The following is a 20,741-nucleotide window of genomic DNA, read 5'->3' as shown; positions in this document are numbered from 1 at the left end:
GCTAGCGCTGTCAATCGATCAATCGTAGTCAAGCGCTACACTAGCGTCAGCATCCCGCTTAACAGATTATTTATTTTTTTAATGATGACAACTTTATTATACAACATATTCGGAGCAAAGGTGACAAATTTATCAAAGGTGACATATAAAGCATGTTTTTATTTGTATTTTTACGCGCATTGATTTGTTAGTATCACATGACTCCAGTCAGCTAATAGAGGGAGTACATACATACTACTCAGCCAATGAAGATGAACCATTTTCCCTATCCCGGAAGTGTCATTATTGGCAGCGATAGGTAGGTTTATTTTTACTGGTTGTCCAATAATTGATAATATCACTCTATTAAGATATATATACTAATAGGATAATTGGTATGAAACGCTTTTTTTGTTTTTTGTTTTACGGTTAATTTTCTACCTTTTATCACAATAAAGTGACGTTTGTTCATTATTTTAAAATGAATGAAAGCATCAGGGATTTAGTTTCAATCTGTTTTTGGCAATATATTTTAGATTATACCTCATGTTTTGTTAACAATATTGGCCCGAAAAAATAATCATTAATGTTTCAATGATTGTTATCGACTATTAATTACCAGAGATTTTTTTTTTCTGGAGAGAAAAAAAGTGACTCTCCACCAATGTTTTGGTTCCTGACGGTGACGTAACACACAAAAACATGGTTCCCTTGTTTTGGACCTGTGAAGCGTGCTACGCGCAACGCGCGGCGATGTTGTTTCGAGGCTGAACGACTGGAAGAGACTCTTCCCCCCAGCAGGCGATGTCTCAGGCCGAGGAAAGGAGTGTCGACTCCGGCCGCCGGCTGGTGAGTAACCGCGAGCCGTGGCGACGTTTGCCTGAGGAGAGAGCAGAGGCTTGGAGCTAATTAGTTAGCCGAGCTAATGTTGTGCACCATGCAGTAGTACTGTAGTAGTAGTCATAGTAGTAGTAGTACAAGTACGAGTAGTATCACTGGCACATCACAGTCCTGACAAGTTTTTAATAAGGTGTGATGCTGAATGCGAGGTAGTAGAGGAGAAGCGTACAAGGAAGTGTTAACAATGACCAAAACACAGCAGTGCATGAATCAAGTGTTTTTGCGTGCAAGATGAATGTGGTGTTTTTTTTTTGAGAGAGAGATAACATAAAATGAGATTTAAAAAGTCATATTTTGCAAGACAGAAACGGTTATAAAATTATGTAGATAAAGTCATGTTTAGGTGCAAAAGGTGCAATATTATGTGTGGTAACTAAGAAAAAAATAAAATATATATATATATATAAATGAAGCACTATTTTTTATTATTATTATTTTTTTAAAAAAGTATTTTGGAGGGAAAAAGTGTTTTTCCCCCTCCTCAAAGAAATATTATAAGAAAAGTTCAAATATGAGAATCAAGGTGTATATTTATAACATGAAAAGTTTTGGGGAAAATTAAACATGGTAAAACTATTATTATAAAATAACTAAGTCATTTATAAATTTAAAAAAGTTTTTAAGAAAAAGTCATGTATATTATTATTATATATTCTTTATTCTTGTTTTGCAATCGGGGCAGCGTTCCATCTGCCGGCAGCTGTACGACGAGAACGAGGACCTGTCCGACGTGGAGGAGATGGTCAACATCCGAGGATTCAGTGTGGAGGACAAGCTGACCAGCGACAACTACGCCGCAAACTTTGTGTGTTTCATGGAAGCTAAAGGTAAAAAAAAAAAAAGCGCAAACACGCTCCCGCCTCATCAGTTTATTTTTGTCAACGAATTACCCTTCTTGCCTACGTACAGACTTCACTTATGAATATGTGCAACGGGAGGCCCTAAAAGTTCCACTTATCTTCAAAGAGAAAGAAGGACTTGGGATCATGTAAGTGCTTAGTTTTTACCGGATGTACAGTTTTCTACTATTACCTGAGAAAAATTGGTTTCTTTAAATGTACACAGAATGCCCGATCCGGAATTCACAGTGTCGGAAATTAAAGGCTTAGTTGGTAAGTCAAATACTAGTATTGACTCATTTTGGCCAAGCATTTGGCCCCTCAAACTGTGTTACATATACATAAACCATAGACAGTGTTTATAACATGTATTCAATATTTATAAAAATGACATATACAGTATAGTGTATCCTACTTGTCAATTTTTTTTCTACTCTCAGGCAGCCGTCGCTCGGTGGACGTGATGGACGTGAGCACGCAGAAAGGCTCGGAAATGAGCATGGCCCAGTTTGTGCGCTACTACGAGACGCCGGAGGAAGAGCGCGACAAACTGTTCAATGTGATCAGCTTGGAGTTCAGCCACACCAAATTGGAGAACCTCATCAAGAGGCCCACCGTGGTATGTCACTCTTATACACGTGGCTAGGAAAAGTAGAAAAATGGCTCATCAAGTGGCTTGATGCTGCCGTTTTGAACGCTGACAGGACTTAGTTGCGTGTTTTCGTGATTATGACGTGAACTTATTTTTATTTTACTTATTTTTTGGACACGATTTAAAGACCTTTTTTTATTTTTATTTTATTTTTTTAATATATATATTTTTAGGAAAGTAGTCATAACATTACGACTCAGAAGAATATAGTCTTGTTTTTTTTTTCAAGATTAAAAGTCTTATTTTTTATTGAGATTACAAATTGTGATATTAACACATTTTAGATAAAATTGGCACATTTTTGTCAAGTTGTTCAATATTTGTTTGTTGCATTACAAGTACAATGTTAACCTTTTGTTTGAGCTGTAAAGTCTTATTTTTAGTACTATTCTTTTAAAAAAAACTCAAAATTAAATTGCATTGTTTCGAGAAGTCCTTTTTTTTTTTTTTAAAGAAACAAGGTCTCAACTAAAACAGTAAAGTCCTATTTTTTGAGAAAATTAGCCATTATAAGACAAGAATAAAGTTGTATTTTTCAAGATAGGTTGTATTTTTATTAGGAATTAAAAACAATGGAGTTTTAGGAAAATAAAATCAATTTTTTCTTAGATATAAATCAGATTTTTTTGAGTAAACGAGCCATTTAAAGACGAGAAGGAAGTTGTATTTTAAAAGATATATATATATATATATTTTTTTTTAAATCTATATTTATTTATTTATTTTTTGGGAAAAATCAGTTTATTAGGAAACCAAAATCATAATTTTCAGAGGAAAAAAAGTCGTAAAATGAGAATAAAGTTAATTTAAATTAAGTTGAAATGTTTTTTTCCCCTCTCAAGATTGAGACGTGTTTCTTCGGACAAAGAATCGGAGTATTTAGGAGTGTGAAATTGTTATAGTTAGAAAAAAGAAGTTGTATAATTTTGAGAATCAACATATTTTTTAAGAAAAAAAGTCAATTTGCTATGAGAGTAATGTTTTTTTTTATCATGACTGACGTGTAGTATATATATCTATATATAAATATATATATATATAATCTGATAATAAAAGTAGCATTTTACAAATTAAGTATTTTTTTCTAGATAAAAGTTATATTATAGTAATGTATTGAAGCTTTTTAAATGTATTTATCAATTCAGCGAAAAATGTGTTATTTAAATGTAATTATTTATTAAAATAATCGTTAGTTTTTGTTTTGGAACTGAGTAAGAAAGCGACTGCTGACAGTTTTGATCCCCCGGGCAGGTTGATCAGGTGGACTGGGTGGACAGCATGTGGCCTTCTTATTTGAAGCAGAGCCAAACGGAAGGCACCAACGTCATCTCGGAGATGAAATATCCAAAAGTGCAAAGGTAGGCGGACTGGGGAGCTGCGTACTCAACTCTCCACCTTCTTCTCTAAGTGCACTTGATTGTTGCTAGGCAGCACTTTCCCAACCTTTCAACACCTATTTTTTTTTTTTTTCAATTTTCACATTGTTCAGCTTGCTACTGCACAATCAGCTCATAGACACTTGTCATAAACCGCTTTTTATGTATTAACGGTTACTTGGTTACATTAGACGCGCCTAGTTAGATCGGATACCTAATGTTGTGGCCGACAAACGTAGAGAATATTTCGCAGGATTTGTTGTATTTTTAGTCATCTCTAGAGGGCCGCTCATCGTAACACTGTTCAAATAATCCCCCCGGTTATGTTTTTTTTCTGCTTCCTCCTGAGATTCTCTCCCATAAAATTAAGCCTCATCTCATTTCACTCGCATCCTGCTCGATGACTGAATTATTAATGGCCCCCTTGGAGACTTCACACGCTTCCATTTACATCTCTTTTTATGCTTGGTGCAATTTCCAGTGCTCTTGTACTATTGTTTTGTTTCTAGATATCCATGTGTGTTTGTTTGACCTATATGACGTGTCTGTGTGTTTTTTCTCCCAGGTATTGTTTGATGAGTGTCAAGGGCTGCTATACAGACTTCCACATTGATTTCGGGGGAACCTCCGTGTGGTATCACGTCTTCAAGGGGCAAAAAGTATGTATGCAATGTTGTGGCCATGACAACTATCCATTTTAAGACAAGTCGTATTGTTTTAAGAGATACTACAGTAAGTCATATTATGACATTTAAGACATATTGGAAAGTTAAGTCCAAATAAAATCTTTTTTTTTTTTTAATGGGTCAACTTATGACAGTCAGATTTTTATTAGATAAAATTTTTTATTTTTTTTCCCAAGGAAAATACCAGAATATTTAGAGAATAATTATTTATTTAGGTGAAAAGTCTTATGAGAAAGAAGTGAAAAATATTAGGATGGTTTTTGTTTGTTTGTTTGTTTGTTTTTGAAAAATCTATTACTCTGAGAGAGAATTTTTTTATTGTTTTGAAAAGTCATGATATTACAAGACAAAAGTGTTTGGAATAAAGCCGTAATATTACGAGAATATAGCTACAATTTTGAATTATCATGTCATGTCGCTTTCTATAAAGAAAAGTTGGAATATTAGGACTTTTTTTTTTTGCAGCAGCAATTTCTTAAAAAGTATTTTTTTTTAAATTAAAAAGTAGCATTTATTTTCAAATCGTAATATTACAAAAATTACGTTTTTATGATGTATTCATAAAATAAGACTAAAGGTGTATATTTAAAAAAAAATCATGCTCTTATGAGAATAAAGTAAAAATATATAGTATTTTCAAAACAGTCAGATTATGCTGAGAATAGCCTTTTAATTTATTTTATTTTTTTCAATGAAAAAAAAACTAAAGTATTTTTTTGAAATTTTTTGGGAGAAAGGATTTTTTAATGAAAAAGCATGATCTGCAAGAATAAAGTCGGATTTTGCATTTGCATTTTCTAGCGGAAAATTCGTTATGAAAATGAAGTGGCAGTTTTCAAGGTAAAGTCATGTTTATAAAATAAATTGTAATATATAGCAAAAAAGTGAAGGTAAAAACTTGTTATTTTTAGAAAAAGGTTGTAATATTACAAATGAATAAAAAAAAGTAAAAACAGAAAAAAATAGTTGTACTTTTTTGAGGTAAAAAAAGTGTACATTATTACTGTATAAAAAACAATAAAAAAGCAATAAAATCCTTTAAAATAATGTAAAAAAAAATTCTGAATAAAAAGTCAGTATTATGAAAACGTTTTTTTTAATTTTTTTTTAAGTAAAACATATTTTCTTGAGAAAAAACTGTAGCCTTTTTAGAATAAGTCAGATTTTTCTCAAGATCAAAAGTCTTGTTTGTGAATGTTGTTGACCCTCAGGTGTTCTGGCTGGTGCCCCCGACGCTCCACAACCTGGCCCTGTACGAGGACTGGGTGCTGTCAGGCAAGCAGAGCGACGTCTTCCTGGGAGATCGCGCCGACGGATGCCAGAGAGTGGAACTCAAGCAGGGATATACCTTCTTCATCCCTTCTGGTGGGTTCACATTTGAAACAAGGGCACCTGTAGAGCAATATTTGTTTGTTGCATTACAAGTACAATGTTAACCTTTTGTTTGAGCTGTAAAGTCTTATTTTTAGTACTATTCTTTAAAAAAACCCTCAAAATTAAATTGCATTGTTTCGAGAAGTCCTTTTTTTTTTTTTTTTAAGAAACAAGGTCTCAACTAAAACAGTAAAGTCCTATTTTTTGAGAAAATTAGCCATTATAAGGCAAGAATAAAGCAGCTTACGTATGAGTAACATAAATAAATAATAAATAAAAAAGTTGGAATATTATCAGTAAGTATATGTTTTTTTTGCTGAAAAGTATGATATGAGAATAAAGTAGAATTTTTCTAGATTCATTTTTTGTTTTTTAAAAGGAAAAATGTTGTAATATTGCAGGAATTTTGTGGATTTTTTTTTTTAAATTAAAATGTGGATTTTTTCTAGATAAATTCAGTGGTATTTTCTCCCCCGGGGAAAAAAAAAAGTCACATTGCAGGTGTCAAATTCAAGGCCCACAAATCATTTTATGTGGCTTGCAAAAGCAAATCATGTGCGTCATCTTCCATTAGCCTTGCTACAATTTGTAATGTATGAATGATCAAATTGAAGATTTTGCAACATTTTTGTTGCTGGAAGCATTCCCACTTATGTTATTGCGATTTTTATTCTCCTCACTTTTTTTGCCGAGAAACAACTAACGCCTTACGGTATTTTCACAATTTAATGTTAAATATCAACTTTTCCACATTCATTTTGCATTGGGCTGACGTTGAACTTTTTCGAAGTCCCACTTTCCACGCCAAAAATTCACACCTCCTGGGTTCAAGTGTTCTTTTTATTCATTTATCTTTCAACTACAATTACTACTTTTTAATGTTCACATAATTTATCTTTCAATTTGCTTCGTAAGCATTTAGCTTAGCATTCCCACGCAATTTCTGCAGAAATTGCAAAAACTAGCGGTTTCACTGTCATTCAACAGCCAAGAAGGAAGCCGTAACTACAATTTCATTTTTTTCTTGTTGTTGTTGCCTTCTTTGTGTGACTCAGGGTGGATTCACGCAGTGTACACTCCCGAGGACACGCTGGTTTTCGGCGGCAACATCCTGCACAGCTTTAACATTCCAATGCAGCTCACCATCCACGAGATTGAGAACCGGACCAAGGTGGGATTCTGCAGATCTGGAAACGCATCCGAGCTAAAATGAGTTTCAAATATATATATATATTTTTTTTTTTCCAGGTTCATTCCAAATTCCGCTTTCCATTCTACTACGAGATGTGTTGGTACGTCCTGGAGCGATACATGCACTGCCTGACCAAACGGTCCTACCTGTCTCAGGAGATCCGGAAGGAGCCTTTGCTCATGGGTTAGCACAATCACGCTTGTAAATTTACTGTAATGTCATTTCTATAATAGCAATCCATTTTGTTTGAGATAAATACTTCCCAAAAAATACACCAAAATCCAGCCAACCAAAAATCCACCAGTGTCACCAATCCACCTCTCTAAATAATAATGACTTCATCACTAGACAAACCCACTGTAGCATTCATTTGTGTCTTCCAGACTACGAGACAAAAGTCCACACGGGAAGCCCCTGCTCGGACTCAAGAAGCCAGGACATGAACGAGGACTGGTGCGATTCACAGCTCAGGGATGACGATGACCCGTGCAAAAAAACAGAAGTGCTTTCCAGCCAGCAACGCCCCAAAGCCACGTTGTGCGCCGACTCCGAGGACAGCTGTTATCCCGTCTCCAACGCCGCGGACTTCCCATCAGACTCGCCGACCTCGGAATCGCACAGCAAGTGGACTCATCTGACAGAATTTGAAATCAACGGGCTGAAGAGGCTGGTGGAGAAACTGGAGTCCCTCCCCGAGCATAAGAGAGAAGTTCCGGAGGGGTTGGAGAACCCGCTCGGCCTGCTGGAGGACATGAAGGTAACAATATGCTTTCTCCTCGAGGAAAAAGAAATGAAACTTACAAGAATAAAGTCAGAATTTTCTTAGATAAAAAAAGGTTATATTTTTCAATCATCAAATTGTTATTTTACAATTATCAAGTTTTATTTTTCAGAAAAAAAACTAATACAGTATTTCAAGAAATAAAGTGAAACCTTTATTTACAAATTCTATCCGTTCCGCGACGTTCATGTTTCCAATTTCCCGCAATGATAATTGTTAAAGTTGTAATGTTAAAGAGAATAAAGTTGTTTTTTTCTGAGATTACTTTTTTTTATTTCCACAGGGAAAAATTGTTAGCGTAAGAATAAAGTCAGGTTTTCTTGGATAGAGTTGCATTTTGTCGTACCGATAGGAAAAGAAAGTTTTATTATCTGGAATAAAATTTTTGGTTTTGCAAGAAAATAAATTGTAATATTAACAATATATATTTTTTATTATTATTGTTTTTTTTGGATAGGATTGTGGTTCGTATCTGCCCAAGAAATAAATCTAAATATTATGAGAGTAAACTTATATTTTTCAAGATAAGAAAATAGATAAGCCATTTAAAAAATATATATATAAAAAAGTTGTAATACTCAAAGATGAAAGCTGTATGTTTTGGGGATTAGAAATTGTACATATTTTTAAAGTCCTAAACTTACAAGAAAAATTAGTTGCTTTAGAAAATTTAAAAGAATCAAGGTAAAAAGCGAGATTGAATTTTTTTGGGATGTAACAGTATAATTGAATCTACATATGCACGCACATACAATTTAATTTAATCACGTCTTTTTCTTATTGGCTTTAGGCTGTCTTAAAGGAACATGCCAACGATGACCAACAGTTTGCCATCACTGGACTGCCGGTTGTCTTCTGGCCTAGTCAAACCATGAAGGTAGGCTTTTTACTTGTTTTTTTTCTTCTTCTTTTTTTTTTTATATCTGCTATGCAGTCACTTATCCTCCAACTGTTCACAAAATGGAGGTAAAAAAAAAAAAATCTTCTGTCTGATTTTTTTTTCCCTAAAAAAAATCATGTTATCACAAGGATTAAGTGGTGTTTTTGACATAATAACTAAGATGTTTTCAAGTAAAAAAAAAAAAAAAATCAAACAGGTACAGTAATGCTCCACACATGAAGTGTGACATCGTGATTGGTGCCACTTGAGTGTTACTCATTTTCTCCTCTCCTGCTTCAATCAGCATACAAGCACATGGAAATAGCATGACTATAGGTGACTTGTCCTGTATGGATGTGAAGGCCACCTGCCGCCTAGCAGCCCTGCGTGCGTGCGTGCGCGTGCGTGCGTGCGTGCGCCTGAGTTTGCCCTTTCGCAATGCGATGCCATCTGTCTCTATTGGCGCCGTGTGATAGTCATGAATATCAGCGCATCTCCTCTTCTCATTGGAGGACGGACACCCCGTGTGCGTTTTCACATGCACGCCAGCCTCCCGTTGGGCTATGGATCGACTGCCGAATTCATAAAGATAATTTTTTTTTAAAGCATTTTTTTTTTTTTTACGTACAATATTGATTTTGGGAATAAGTCAGTGTATACTGTACAAGAATAAAGTTGTTTTATTAAGTGATAAAAGTTTGTAATATGAGAGGGGTTCAAATATTTAGTTGTGATTTTTAAGATTAAAAAGTCAGTTTTTAGGTTTAAAAAAAAATCTTGATATTAGGGGAATAAAGTTATGTTTCGTGTTTTTTTTTTTTTTAAAGGAAGAGAATAAATTCATATTTGTTTTAGGTTTTAAAAAAGTCAATTTTATTCAAATAAAAAAATAATAGTACAAGAATAGTCACATTTACGTTAGGTAATTGTATTTTTTAGGTAAAAAGTTGTCATGTTAGATGAATATAGTAAAATTTAATAATAAAAAAGGGATTAATTCAAGTATTTCAGGTGTTTTTTTCTTTTTTAGAAAATAGTTGCAGATAAAAAATCTGAATTTTATGAAGATACAGGTATTTTTTGGGATTAGTAATTCAATGTGTATGGTTAAATTTTTTGAGATAAAAGCTTTTGACTTAAAAAAGATATTATTAGAAGAATAATGTTTACATTTTTTGTTAAAAATTTGCTTTGTTACAAGAACAAGTTGCCATATTACATGAATATGTGCAAACAACTTTTTTTATATATAATTGATCAGATTAAAAAAAATAAATCTTTAGATCGTACATTTGGATAATAAACAATCAGGAAAGAAGGTGTTTTTGTGATTTAAGATTAATTTATTAAAAATGTATCTCTTTTCTTTTTTTTGATACAATATAACAGTTTGTAGATTTATAAGAATCTAAAAATAGGAGAATAAATGTTTTTTTTTGTAAAGCAGTTGTAGTATTGCAAAACTAAAATTTTAGATAAAAGTAATTTTTTTTAATTAAAAGCTGCTAAGAATTCAGACAGTACAATTTTATTTTACAAGATTACAAAAACTATATATCCAAGTATTTGTTTTTCTTTTGCAGTGCATTGCCATCTGTCGCCATTGGCATCATTTTATAACCATGAATCTAAGCACGGCTCCTCTCCTGATTGGAGGAGGGCGTGCCTATCAGAACGCACGCCGGCCTCTCAATGGCCGCGCACCGCTTTCCTCCCACCCTCCCTCATGAATGAGGCTGGCTGGTCTTGTGCTGCCGACATCTGCTGGTTGTATTGTGGAGTGGTGAGCAGGAGGAGGAGGAGGAGCAGGAGGAGGAGGAGGAGGAGGAGGAGGCAAGTGCAGCCATGTCATTTAGCCGCTCGTCGGACAGCGTGTGAAAAAGCCGCCATGGCCATGTCGCTCAGCGCCGACGATGAGGACTACGACTCCGACTCGGAGCAGGTTAGCCCCCCCCCCCCCCGTCCCCGTCTTTCAGGCAGGCTTGCGTAGTGAGGAGGCCACCAGAGGAATGCGTGCGTGCGTGCGTGCGTGCGTGCGTGCGTGCGTGCGTGCATGCAGCAGCTCTGCAGCGCAGCGGGAAAACTGAGCTACCTGAGGATGAGCGCAGATGAAATTCCCTTTGCTGGTCTTTTTGCTGACAGGTTTGCTGCGTGTGTGATAAATCTGTCGGGACGAAGGTTTTATTTATTTATTTTCAGCTGAGAACCGGAGGGCTGCCCATTGGTCGTGAAGCAGGGGGGATGAGAATTCCTGTACAAACAGTAGATTCGTTCTTCTGTATTATTTATTTTTTTCCCATTTTATTGCATTTGGGGGTTATTGGCGTGACATAACGCACACACAGAGGATCTTTGTTCCACCCTTCTACCAAATGGTGACAATGATAATATTGTTGTTGTTGTTGCCGAGCGAGTCAACAAGGCTGCTTGTTCCACTAGAGCAGTGGTTCTCAAACTGGGGGTGCCCTGAGCCTTACATTGGGGGTTTTGCAATGTCATCTGTAATAAGGATGCGTGGATACCAAGTTTTTGGGAGCAAATACAAGTACTCAACTTGGTTATGTCTGTTGGACTTTCAAAATACAGCCGTTAATAGCTAAACGCCTGGCAACAAAAGCGAGTACACCCCTATGTGAAAATGTCCAAATTGAGCACAGTTTTGGGGTATTTTCACTTAGGGGTGTACTCACTTTTGTTGCCAGGGTTTTAGCTTTTAGCTGTGTTCGGAGTTGTTTTGAGGGTGTTAACGTGTCATTTCTTCAGTATTGTCCAGTGGAAAGATAAAATGAAATATCTGCAGAAATGCGAGGGGTGTTCACACTTTTGTGTGATACTGTAGATAAGAGATAAAGAATCACACTAGGATACCATGTTAGCTATGAGTATAGTATTAGTATACCACCGAGTTGTAAAATGAAACCATGACAGGACAACTATTATACTTTTAATCAACAATGGTTTATTTCATTTTACCCGACCGTCACCTCCCAAACTTATCGGCGAAATGTTTTCACAACTTACATTTTTTAAACAGCTGACATAACCTCTACCAGGAAGGTCTACTGCATGTCAGGTGATTTAGTATGAGTCTGATGAGTATGAAATTTGTAAATAAATTATGATGTAATATTTAAATAAGTGCAGGAGTGGGTTTTTTTTTCTCCGCAGAGCATAAAGTGGTCTTTTTTTCCTCAAAAAAACTCTTTTACTGTAACATTAGGACTTTCTTCTTAAAAATAGGCAATTTTTTAATTCCAGTGGCATTTAGGGTTATACATAATGGTAGTAGCATTTAATTAGCATTAGGATAATGAGGGGGAAATGTAGTGTAATATGGCAATGAAAATATTATAAACAGCTCTCAGTAGGGCTCAGATTCGTACCCCCAAATTCAGGTTTCACCAGCGAATCCCGATTCAATTTGAAAGGGTTGCTAATTGTACTTTTGCTACTAGCTAGCGCTAAGCTAACCCGGGTATGTTAAGTGCCCAAACTCCCTTGGTATGCTGCTGTGGCGGCGTGAGAGATAATGACTACTTAACAGTCGAATTTAATGTTTGATAGCCGCCTGATGATTGAGGCACATTTGCATGAATTTCCTAATAGGAGTTTGCCCTGGAATTCCAAAATGGCTGACTTCCTTTTCAGGGCATGATGCATTCTGTTATTGATGCCCAATTTCGTGTCAATTAGTGAAACGGGTGATTGTAGACGTAATTGTTCTTAATATTTCCATTACTGGTTTGTTCTTGCGATTCCACGCCTGTAATCCCCGTTTGAAACCCCTCAAATCCAGACCGGGGGCAGATTACATCGTCCTGATCCTGTCCAGAACCTCCCACTAATCCCGCCGGGTAACCTGGCATTTGACTGCCTCGGACATTTCACGCCAGTATTAGAATAATAATAGACCGCGCTTTGCTTCTCTTTCAATTGTGTCAATATTGATCTTATTGGTTCTGTGCGCGAGTGTGCAAATTAAGGGTGGAAGGATGGCGGGAAGCAAATGTATATGGAATTAAGGAACGGAGGAGGTATACAAGCTGGGAATGTTCAGTCAAGCCTACCTCAAAAGCTGGATTTTATTTGACATTATTAAGAATGACTTAAAAAAGTTTTGACACGATTTATATTGCTCCGGGTAAAAACTGCCGTTTCAACAGGGGTGTGTACACTTTTGCTATACACTGTTTAACAGTGGATGGAAGAAAGATTGCAGGAATAAAAAGCAACTGAGTAAAAGGGAAAAAAATGAAATATAATAAAACATGTTTTTGTACAGTATTGCGTTTTCTTTAGTGTGTTAAGCCAGCTGCCGCCATGTTGATGTTTGGCACCAGAGGGAAGAATACATTTGGATCAATAAGGACCCACATCAAAGGCGTCTCCATTATCCGGTTGTATGAAGCGGCGCCCATTTAGCGCACGCCGTTGTAAACGTAAGCCCTCCTTCCCCCGCGACGTGCAATCATGGCTGCCGCAGAGTGCAAACGTAGCAAAGTGCGTCCGCTTCCTCTTTGAAGCCGAAACAGGCGAGTTAGTGAGGAGCTAAATGTGGAAGACGCCTCCGGGGAGCGTCTTGATGGATCGCTTCTTTTTCTTCATCTTCCACCTCACTATGTTTTTTTAAAAAAAAAATTTTTTTTTTTAATACTGGAGGAGAATTAACCAGCAATTAATCCATTCGTTGTTATCAGAGCAAAGGGTGACTCTATCTCTGAATAGTCTCATGTTCCCGTGTCAGTGTTGTAGGAAGGAGATTAGCGCAGCCTGTTGGAGTATCGCTCCACAACGTTGTGTGCCACCATAATAATCGTGTGAAAGCATTCACGTGTTATTTGTATTTAATTTAAAATTCTGACGTTTTTCGTTCTTCAACTACTTGTACATTTCTCGACGGATTCAAACCATTCCACCGTCACCATGTTCCAAAAATTCACGATTCGCTGGCTATTATTTTTGTCATTCCAACTATTCATAGTTTTCGCACAATTCAAAAATTTTCAAACCAAAATTCTCCATTCATTTTCAATGGATGGTGTGGGTTAGGATTCGGGCTTGCATCGTTCCTAAAATTTAATTGGATCTGTGCTAAACATTTCCACATTCCACACAATTACACATTTTTTTACCATCATTTTGCATGTTTTGAAATTATTAAATTGATTCAATGATGATTAAATTTGCTGTTTATTAGTCCGCCATTAAAATGTTTTTATTTTTTTTTAGTTTCCCAGCATTCGTGATAAAAACTGGGATCTGTTGGCGGCGGACAACCCGCCTGATTATTTTCTTATCAAAAGAAACTATTTTCCATATCGAACCAGCATGCCCCTCGAGAACCCTCAAGAACAAAAGTTTGCACACCCCTGAGCTATTTTGTTTGGACCGGGATCTGGAAGTAAATCTGATTGGTTGCTGGATCTATGCTCTCCGCCCCTCAGGCCCGCCCTCCCCACCGACCCAAGCCCAAGATGGCGTCGGCCCTCAAGGTCCCGTCGGGCCGCGGCGGCGGTGGGACGTCGAGCGCCAGGAGGAGGCGCACCCGCTGCCGCAAGTGCGAGGCCTGCCTGCGGACCGAGTGCGGCGAGTGCCACTTCTGCAAGGACATGAAGAAGTTCGGCGGGCCGGGACGCATGAAGCAGTCGTGCATCATGAGGCAGTGCATCGCGGTACGTTGCCGCCATTATGATACTGCATGTTATTGTGCTCCAAAAATGTACACTACTCACTAAAATGCACTGAAAACACATGCCAAATCATGTTCCTGTATTGAAATGAATGGAAAGGCTATCAATCCGTTCTGGCCTTCTAAAATAACCCACTTTTTTTTTTTATATATATATCACTGTTAACTGCAAAAACATAGTGACATAATTCAATGGAATGTAAACAATTAACCAATTTTTGATTTAAAAAATAATTGCTAGCTAATATATAGCTGAAGATGTGAAGGTGGTTTGTTTGTTTTGATGTATTTAACTAATAAATGCAGTTGATGTAACATGGGTTTATGATTGTGGACATGCTAGATGCAAGCGCCTTGTCGCCATCCTGTGGCATCTATACCCAATTACAAACCTCTCGAACCCCCTGCAATAGTGTTGGTTCTCTGTATACCACATTTTGTATTTCAAAGTTTCCAACCCATTGCAGACATTTAAAATATTTAGCTCCCCTTTGTACAGAAATCACATCCTTATTGTTTCACGTCTATTTTTAGACTTTGACCCGGGGGACTTGTTCATTCAAGCCTCATCCAGATGGTTGCTATGGTGACACCGAAGAGCGCCACTTTCCCTCTTGTGCTGCGAGTCGCAAGTGTAGCGTTGTCGGTTCGAGTCGGGGGTCGGGAAAAAGTAGCCATTGTTTAATCCGGCTTGATTCATTATAACAAAATACATTATGAATAAGACAATTGAAAATGAGAGTGAATTATTGTTTAGAAAAGAAAGGATTTGACGTATTTCTTCATTTCTTGATTTGTGTCCAGCCGGTGCTGCCGCACACGGCGGTGTGCGTGGTTTGCGGCGAAGCGGGCAAAGAAGACACGGTGGAGGAGGACCAGGAGAAGTTCCAGCTGATGCTGATGGAGTGCTCAATCTGCAACGAAATTGTACACCCGCACTGTTTGAAGGCAAGCAATACTTTCCAAATCCTCACCGCAAAGGAGCAAATTACGGATAGGTTGATTATCGGACGGGCCGATATTCCGCATTTTGTCAAATATCGGCATCAGCGATTAATAACCAAAATATAAAACAAGACAAATTATTATTGTACTATATTTCTATTTTTACAAAAATAAACTATTTTATTAAATAATTAAATATAAAATACCACATTTGTTAAAATCATAATATAATAAAATAAATAAATAAATCAGCAAATGCAAAAGAAAAATCTGTACGAAATAAATATTGTTAGTTTAAAAAAAAATATTCAACAAAATTTTCCATAAAACATTATTTAAAAATAGATATAGTACATGTCATTATTTGTTGAGGAAATCATTGATTAAAAATAGATTACAAAATATAAAAGAAATAAACTAGAAATATATTTATTTATTATGCATTTATATAAATGTAAATAAATACGTCCTCTCCAGTGAATGGCTGAAATACCTCAGAGTTAAGTGAATAAATCACCTTGGCCATTATTTATAGAAATATGATAAATATGTTAGATTAAAATAAAAAAATACAAATTAGAAACCTATTTCAATTAGTGTACTGCAAATGTGTTACTACAGTATTATTACATACTATCTAATAAAAGCAGTAGCAATCAATCTTATCTAAACTATATGGACAAAAGTATTTGGCCAGTTAGTTTTTCCACATAAACCGCGTGAAAAATGAAGAAAATACAAATAATGACAAAGACTTTTTTTTCTCCACACCTTTTTGCCCATTTTGATTTTTTTCTAGTCTTCACACGGTTGTTGTTTGCAGGCGAAAGACTCCAGCGGCGTCATCAACGACGAGCTACCGAACTGCTGGGAGTGTCCCACGTGCAACCACGCCGGGAAAACGGGCAAAGTAAGCATCTGTATGGATTTCTTCCGCCGATGTTTTCCGTCCATCTCCACAAACGGGAAAAATAAAGTCAAGCTGTTTATTTTTCTCATCTTCTGGCCTCAAAGCAAAAAAGAGGCCCAGGATTCAAGTACGCGTCCAACCTCCCGGGCTCGCTGCTGAAGGAAGCTCGTCCCACCCGCGACGCCAGGGACGAGTCCGACGCCTCCTCGCCTCCCCCGATTGCGGTCAGCGTCAAGAGAAAAGCCGAACGAGAGGAGGAGCTTCCCAAGAAGCGACCGCCTCTGCTGGCCCTGGATGGCTCGCCTCGGTCCAGGCTGGAGGAAAACCCTCTGAGGAAGAAGAGGAAACTGTTTGACACGCAAGACGAACCTGCCGATGTCAAAAGGAAGGTGAGGCCACGAGCCCGACCGGCGCCACTGGCAGATTTTCTGATGAAAAAAAGAGATATATGCAAATAAAACAGAACAATACACAATGTTATATGAAAAATGACTATATTGGAAAAACTAAACTATATTAACTCATTCACTGCCATTGACGGCTATAGACGTCAAAAATTCATTTGAACTATTTCTATTAGGTTAACATTTTTTCCCACTTTTGTTAACCTAGAATTTTTTATTGTATTAGAACAGATATAAAATTTGTGATTAATCGTGAGGTAACTAGTGAAGTCATGCGATTAATTACGATTAAAAATTGTAATCGTCTGGCTAATTTTTAATAATCTTTTCTTAAAAAAAAAAAAAGATTATTAAAAATTTAACACAAAATGTGTTTGTTTGTTTTTTAAAGAAAATATTATTAATAATTAGGGGCATCAGGCGATTCAAATTTGTAATCGTAATTAATCGCATGACTACACTAGTTAACTCACAATTAATCACAAATTTTATATCTGTTCTAAATGTACCCCCCAAAAAATTCTAGGTTTTCACACTCTTGTTAACAAAAATGGGAGAGAAAAAAAAGTTAAACTAATAGAAATAGTTAAAATGAATTTTTTTAAAGTCTATAGCTGTCACTGGCAGTGAATGAGTTAAAAAAAAAAAGTATAAAATTACAAATAAAATGCCGTCTTAATCATATACTATAATGTCATACAAAATATTACACAAAAAAATACCACACAAATACAGAAATATTTGATGGAAAATACACAATTAGAACAAAATACACAAATATTGAGATGTAATACAGAATGGCAGTAAAAAAAAAAAAAATAATAAATTTGATGTAAAATACACAAGTAATAAAATGTAATACCATCTATTCTACAAAAAAATAAAAAATAATAGATGGGAAAATGTTGAAAAGGTACTGAAAAATTATTAAATATTTGAACAAATACTAAAATATTACAGTGGAAAAGTATTAGTTGCAAAATTATCATATAAAACCAACATGTTAAAATAATATATGTATTGTGACAGTTTTAATATTGCGATATCACGATATTGACGTTATCGTTACATCCCTAATGTTTTCTGTCCATGATGGTCCTCGCCGTCCCAAAGTTCTCCAAAGTAGACCAGCCTCTGACCGCCAAGCTGCTCCGGCACATCAAGACGGAGAACGACCTCGGCGAGTACGAGGACGACCTGGAAGACAGATTCTCTTTGCACAGGATCCACTTCAAGGCCAAGAAGGAGTCGGACGGCCGAAAGGAAGACGACGATAAGGATGGAGAAAAAGACGACTACAACAGGACGGGGGACAAATCCAAAGTGCTTGCGAGTCCGCTGAGGAGAACGGCGGCAGCGGCGGCGGCGGCCGGAGAAAGCGAGCCCACGTCCAAAAGCGCCTCCGGAGCAGGACCCAGCGGAGAGGAGGCAGAGGAGAAGAAATCAGAGATGTCGTCAGAAAATAAGGTAGGGCTGCAACGAGTGATCGAACAAATCGTATTATGGAATTACAAACAATAAGGTTGAAGGGAAAAAAAGAGTTGCGTTGAAAATTAGGGTTTGACCGATATGCATTTTTTCAAGTCGATGCGTTACCGATTTTTGCCAGAAATATATATATATATAATCCAATTTGCGACAAATGGACTGATCCGCTACTTTCAATTTGGCCAAACTTTAAAAAAAAAAAAAAAAAAGTAATTTTATTTAAAACAACCCAAAAAAATTGGTCTGTTTTGGATAAAACAACCACCAAAAATGTAGTTGTTTTATTTAAAACAAGCCCCAAGAAATTGGATTGTTTTGGATGAAACAACTGCAAAAAAAAATTGGCATTTTATTTAAAACAATAATTTAAAAAATGGACTGATCCGCTACTTCTTTCAATTTGGCCAAACTTTATAAAAAAAAAAAAAAAAGTAATTTTATTTAAAACAACCCAAAAAAATTGGTCTGTTTTGGATAAAACAACCACCAAAAATGTAGTTGTTTTATTTAAAACAAGCCCCAAGAAATTGGATTGTTTTGGATGAAACAACTGCAAAAAAAAAAATTGGCATTTTATTTAAAACAATCATTTAAAAAAAGGGAATAGTTTTGGACAAAACAACACCCAAAAAATGTTGCCTTTTTTTTGACAAAACAACCCCCCAAAATTGATTTGTTTTATTTTTAAAAATCTAAAAATATTTAATCGTTTGGACAAAACAACCTGAAATTGGTGGATATATATATATATATATATATAAAATTAGAGGATATATTATATTTATGTTGTATATTTAAAAACAAACAGTTTTTAAACATAAATTGCAAATCTATGGAACTTAAAAGTTCAAGACAACAGAATTGTACTCTAGTGTGCCACTAGAGGGAGCCCGCATACCACACAAATAAAATGTCCATATTTCCCTTCAAGGTTCGCCATCAACGCAGAAGCCTACTCAAGACCGAAGACGGCGTCAACCACCAGAACAACTCAGCCAACCGGCTTCAAAGTCAACCCAAGATGGAGGACGGCGCCACCAAAAGAGAAGAACACAAAAAGACGGTCAAATCCGAGGAGCTCCCGTCCAATCAGAACCACAGGCCGGTCAAAGCGGAGCCCCAGAACGACTTATCGGCGTCCGACCCGAGATGGCCCCTGAGCAACGGCAGCGGCGACCTCGGGGGCTGGATGCGGCACCGGCGGGAGGCCAACGGGACGCCGCGACGCCACTCGCCGCTCGGCTGCAACCGCAGCCTTCCGGTGTCGCCCCGCCCACTGCCCTGCCGCTCGCCGCCCAAATGCGTCCAAATGGAGCGCCACGTCATCAGGCCGCCTCCCATCAGCCCCCCGCCCGACCGGCTTTCCCTGAACGGCGGCCGGGAGCACGTCATGCGGCGCGAGGCCTGGATGTCCGTCTTCGGACACCTGCCGCTCCGAGATCTCTGCGTGTGCATGCGCGTGTGCCGGACGTGGAACCGATGGTGAGGTGACATTTTGTTTTGTTTGCTTCAAATTACGAATCGATATATATACATATTTGTGAGCAGGTGCTGCGACAAGAGGCTGTGGAAGCGCATCAATTTGAACCGCTGCAAGTCCATCACGCCGCTCATGCTGAGCGGGATCATCCGGAGGCAGCCGGTCACCCTTGACCTCAGCTGGACCAACATCTCCAAGAAACAACTCAGCTGGCTCATCAACAGACTGCCAGGTATTCAAACTGTGTTCGAGTTGGGCGCCATCTGCCTCGCAGTCGGGAGATCCGGGTTCGAGACTCCAGTTTCCGCCCACGTTCCGGAAATATTCCTATTAGCTCCACTGAAGACTCTGAATTTCCCGCCGGTGTACGTGTGATTGTGTGTCCTGCCATTGGCTGGCAAGCAGTCTGCTAGCTTAATGCTAACGCTAAATAGCATCTGTATTTTGTAGCCCTTTAAGCTACGGTTTGAACACAAACAGTAGCAGCACATGTATATAACGAAACCCACAGTCATATTTTCTTCATCCTCTACGTAGAGCAACTAATTTTCATGTTGTATTTTAAATTTTTGATATATTCATATCATATCATAGCTTCTTTTTTTTTTTGGACGAACCTGATTTCGACGGTGTCCTAGAAAAAGATTTGAACTGATGAAAATGTCGACAACGTCTTTGCAGGTTTGCGGGTGCTGCTGTTGTCGGGTTGCTCGTGGGTGGCCGTCTCGGCTCTCTGCACTTCCTGCTGTCCTCTCTTGAGAACGCTGGACGTCCAGTGGGTGGAGGGACTGAAAGACGCCCAGATGAGGGACCTGCTCTCCCCCACCACCGATAACAGGCCAGGTAGTGACTGTTAATTCGTCCCTATTTTTATATTCCATCTGGTTAAGATTTGGATGTGTAATCGACGTCGCGCTGTCGCCCCCTACAGGCCAGCTGGATAACCGTAGCAAGCTGCGCAACTTGGAGGACCTCCGTCTGGCCGGCCTGGACGTCACCGACGCCACGCTGCGCCTCATCATCCGCCACATGGCGGCGCTGTCCAAGCTGGACCTCAGCTACTGCAACCACGTCACCGACCAGTCCGTCAACATCCTGACGGCCGCCGGGACCACCACCCGCGACTCCCTCACCGACGTCAACCTTTCAGGTGGGAGGGAGCCAAG

At 37.7% G+C, this 20,741-nt stretch overlaps 2 protein-coding genes across 4 annotated transcripts in view; one reads left to right on the top strand and one right to left on the bottom strand.

Annotated features, from left to right (window-relative positions):
* The first annotated feature begins 665 nt into the window (after positions 1-665).
* The window catches only part of LOC144063844 (lysine-specific demethylase 2B-like), a 24,040-nt gene continuing 3,964 nt past the window's right edge, over positions 666-20,741 (top strand). The window contains exons 1-21 of one of the 2 annotated variants that reach the window (XM_077585750.1): positions 666-828; positions 1,562-1,706; positions 1,789-1,867; positions 1,945-1,991; positions 2,159-2,337; positions 3,622-3,728; positions 4,312-4,405; positions 5,644-5,797; positions 6,862-6,977; positions 7,055-7,181; positions 7,382-7,755; positions 8,570-8,656; positions 14,104-14,331; positions 15,153-15,296; positions 16,117-16,203; positions 16,308-16,592; positions 17,721-18,074; positions 19,027-19,577; positions 19,644-19,807; positions 20,257-20,418; positions 20,507-20,725. In XM_077585750.1, coding sequence (XP_077441876.1) covers positions 784-828; positions 1,562-1,706; positions 1,789-1,867; positions 1,945-1,991; positions 2,159-2,337; positions 3,622-3,728; positions 4,312-4,405; positions 5,644-5,797; positions 6,862-6,977; positions 7,055-7,181; positions 7,382-7,755; positions 8,570-8,656; positions 14,104-14,331; positions 15,153-15,296; positions 16,117-16,203; positions 16,308-16,592; positions 17,721-18,074; positions 19,027-19,577; positions 19,644-19,807; positions 20,257-20,418; positions 20,507-20,725 — 3,748 coding nt within the window. In that variant the 5' untranslated portion in view covers positions 666-783. Of the gene's footprint in view, positions 829-1,561; positions 1,707-1,788; positions 1,868-1,944; positions 1,992-2,158; positions 2,338-3,621; positions 3,729-4,311; positions 4,406-5,643; positions 5,798-6,861; positions 6,978-7,054; positions 7,182-7,381; positions 7,756-8,569; positions 8,657-14,103; positions 14,332-15,152; positions 15,297-16,116; positions 16,205-16,299; positions 16,593-17,720; positions 18,075-19,026; positions 19,578-19,643; positions 19,808-20,256; positions 20,419-20,506; positions 20,726-20,741 lie in introns of both variants that reach the window. The other variant, XM_077585749.1, reaches the window with a different exon arrangement.
* The window catches only part of LOC144063845 (E3 ubiquitin-protein ligase RNF34-like), a 27,247-nt gene continuing 23,006 nt past the window's right edge, over positions 16,501-20,741 (bottom strand). Inside the window, exon 8 of one of the 2 annotated variants that reach the window (XR_013296640.1) lies at positions 16,501-16,631. The gene's annotated coding sequence lies outside the window, so the exon portion shown is untranslated. Of the gene's footprint in view, positions 16,632-16,844; positions 18,008-20,741 lie in introns of those variants that run through there. The other variant, XR_013296639.1, reaches the window with a different exon arrangement.

The sequence above is a fragment of the Vanacampus margaritifer genome, chromosome 14, assembly GCF_051991255.1.
Source record: "Vanacampus margaritifer isolate UIUO_Vmar chromosome 14, RoL_Vmar_1.0, whole genome shotgun sequence".
In the NCBI taxonomy this organism is placed as follows: Eukaryota; Metazoa; Chordata; class Actinopteri; order Syngnathiformes; family Syngnathidae; genus Vanacampus; species Vanacampus margaritifer.
The sequence above is the reverse complement of the archived record's forward strand: the minus strand, read 5'-3'. Positions and strand labels throughout refer to the sequence as shown.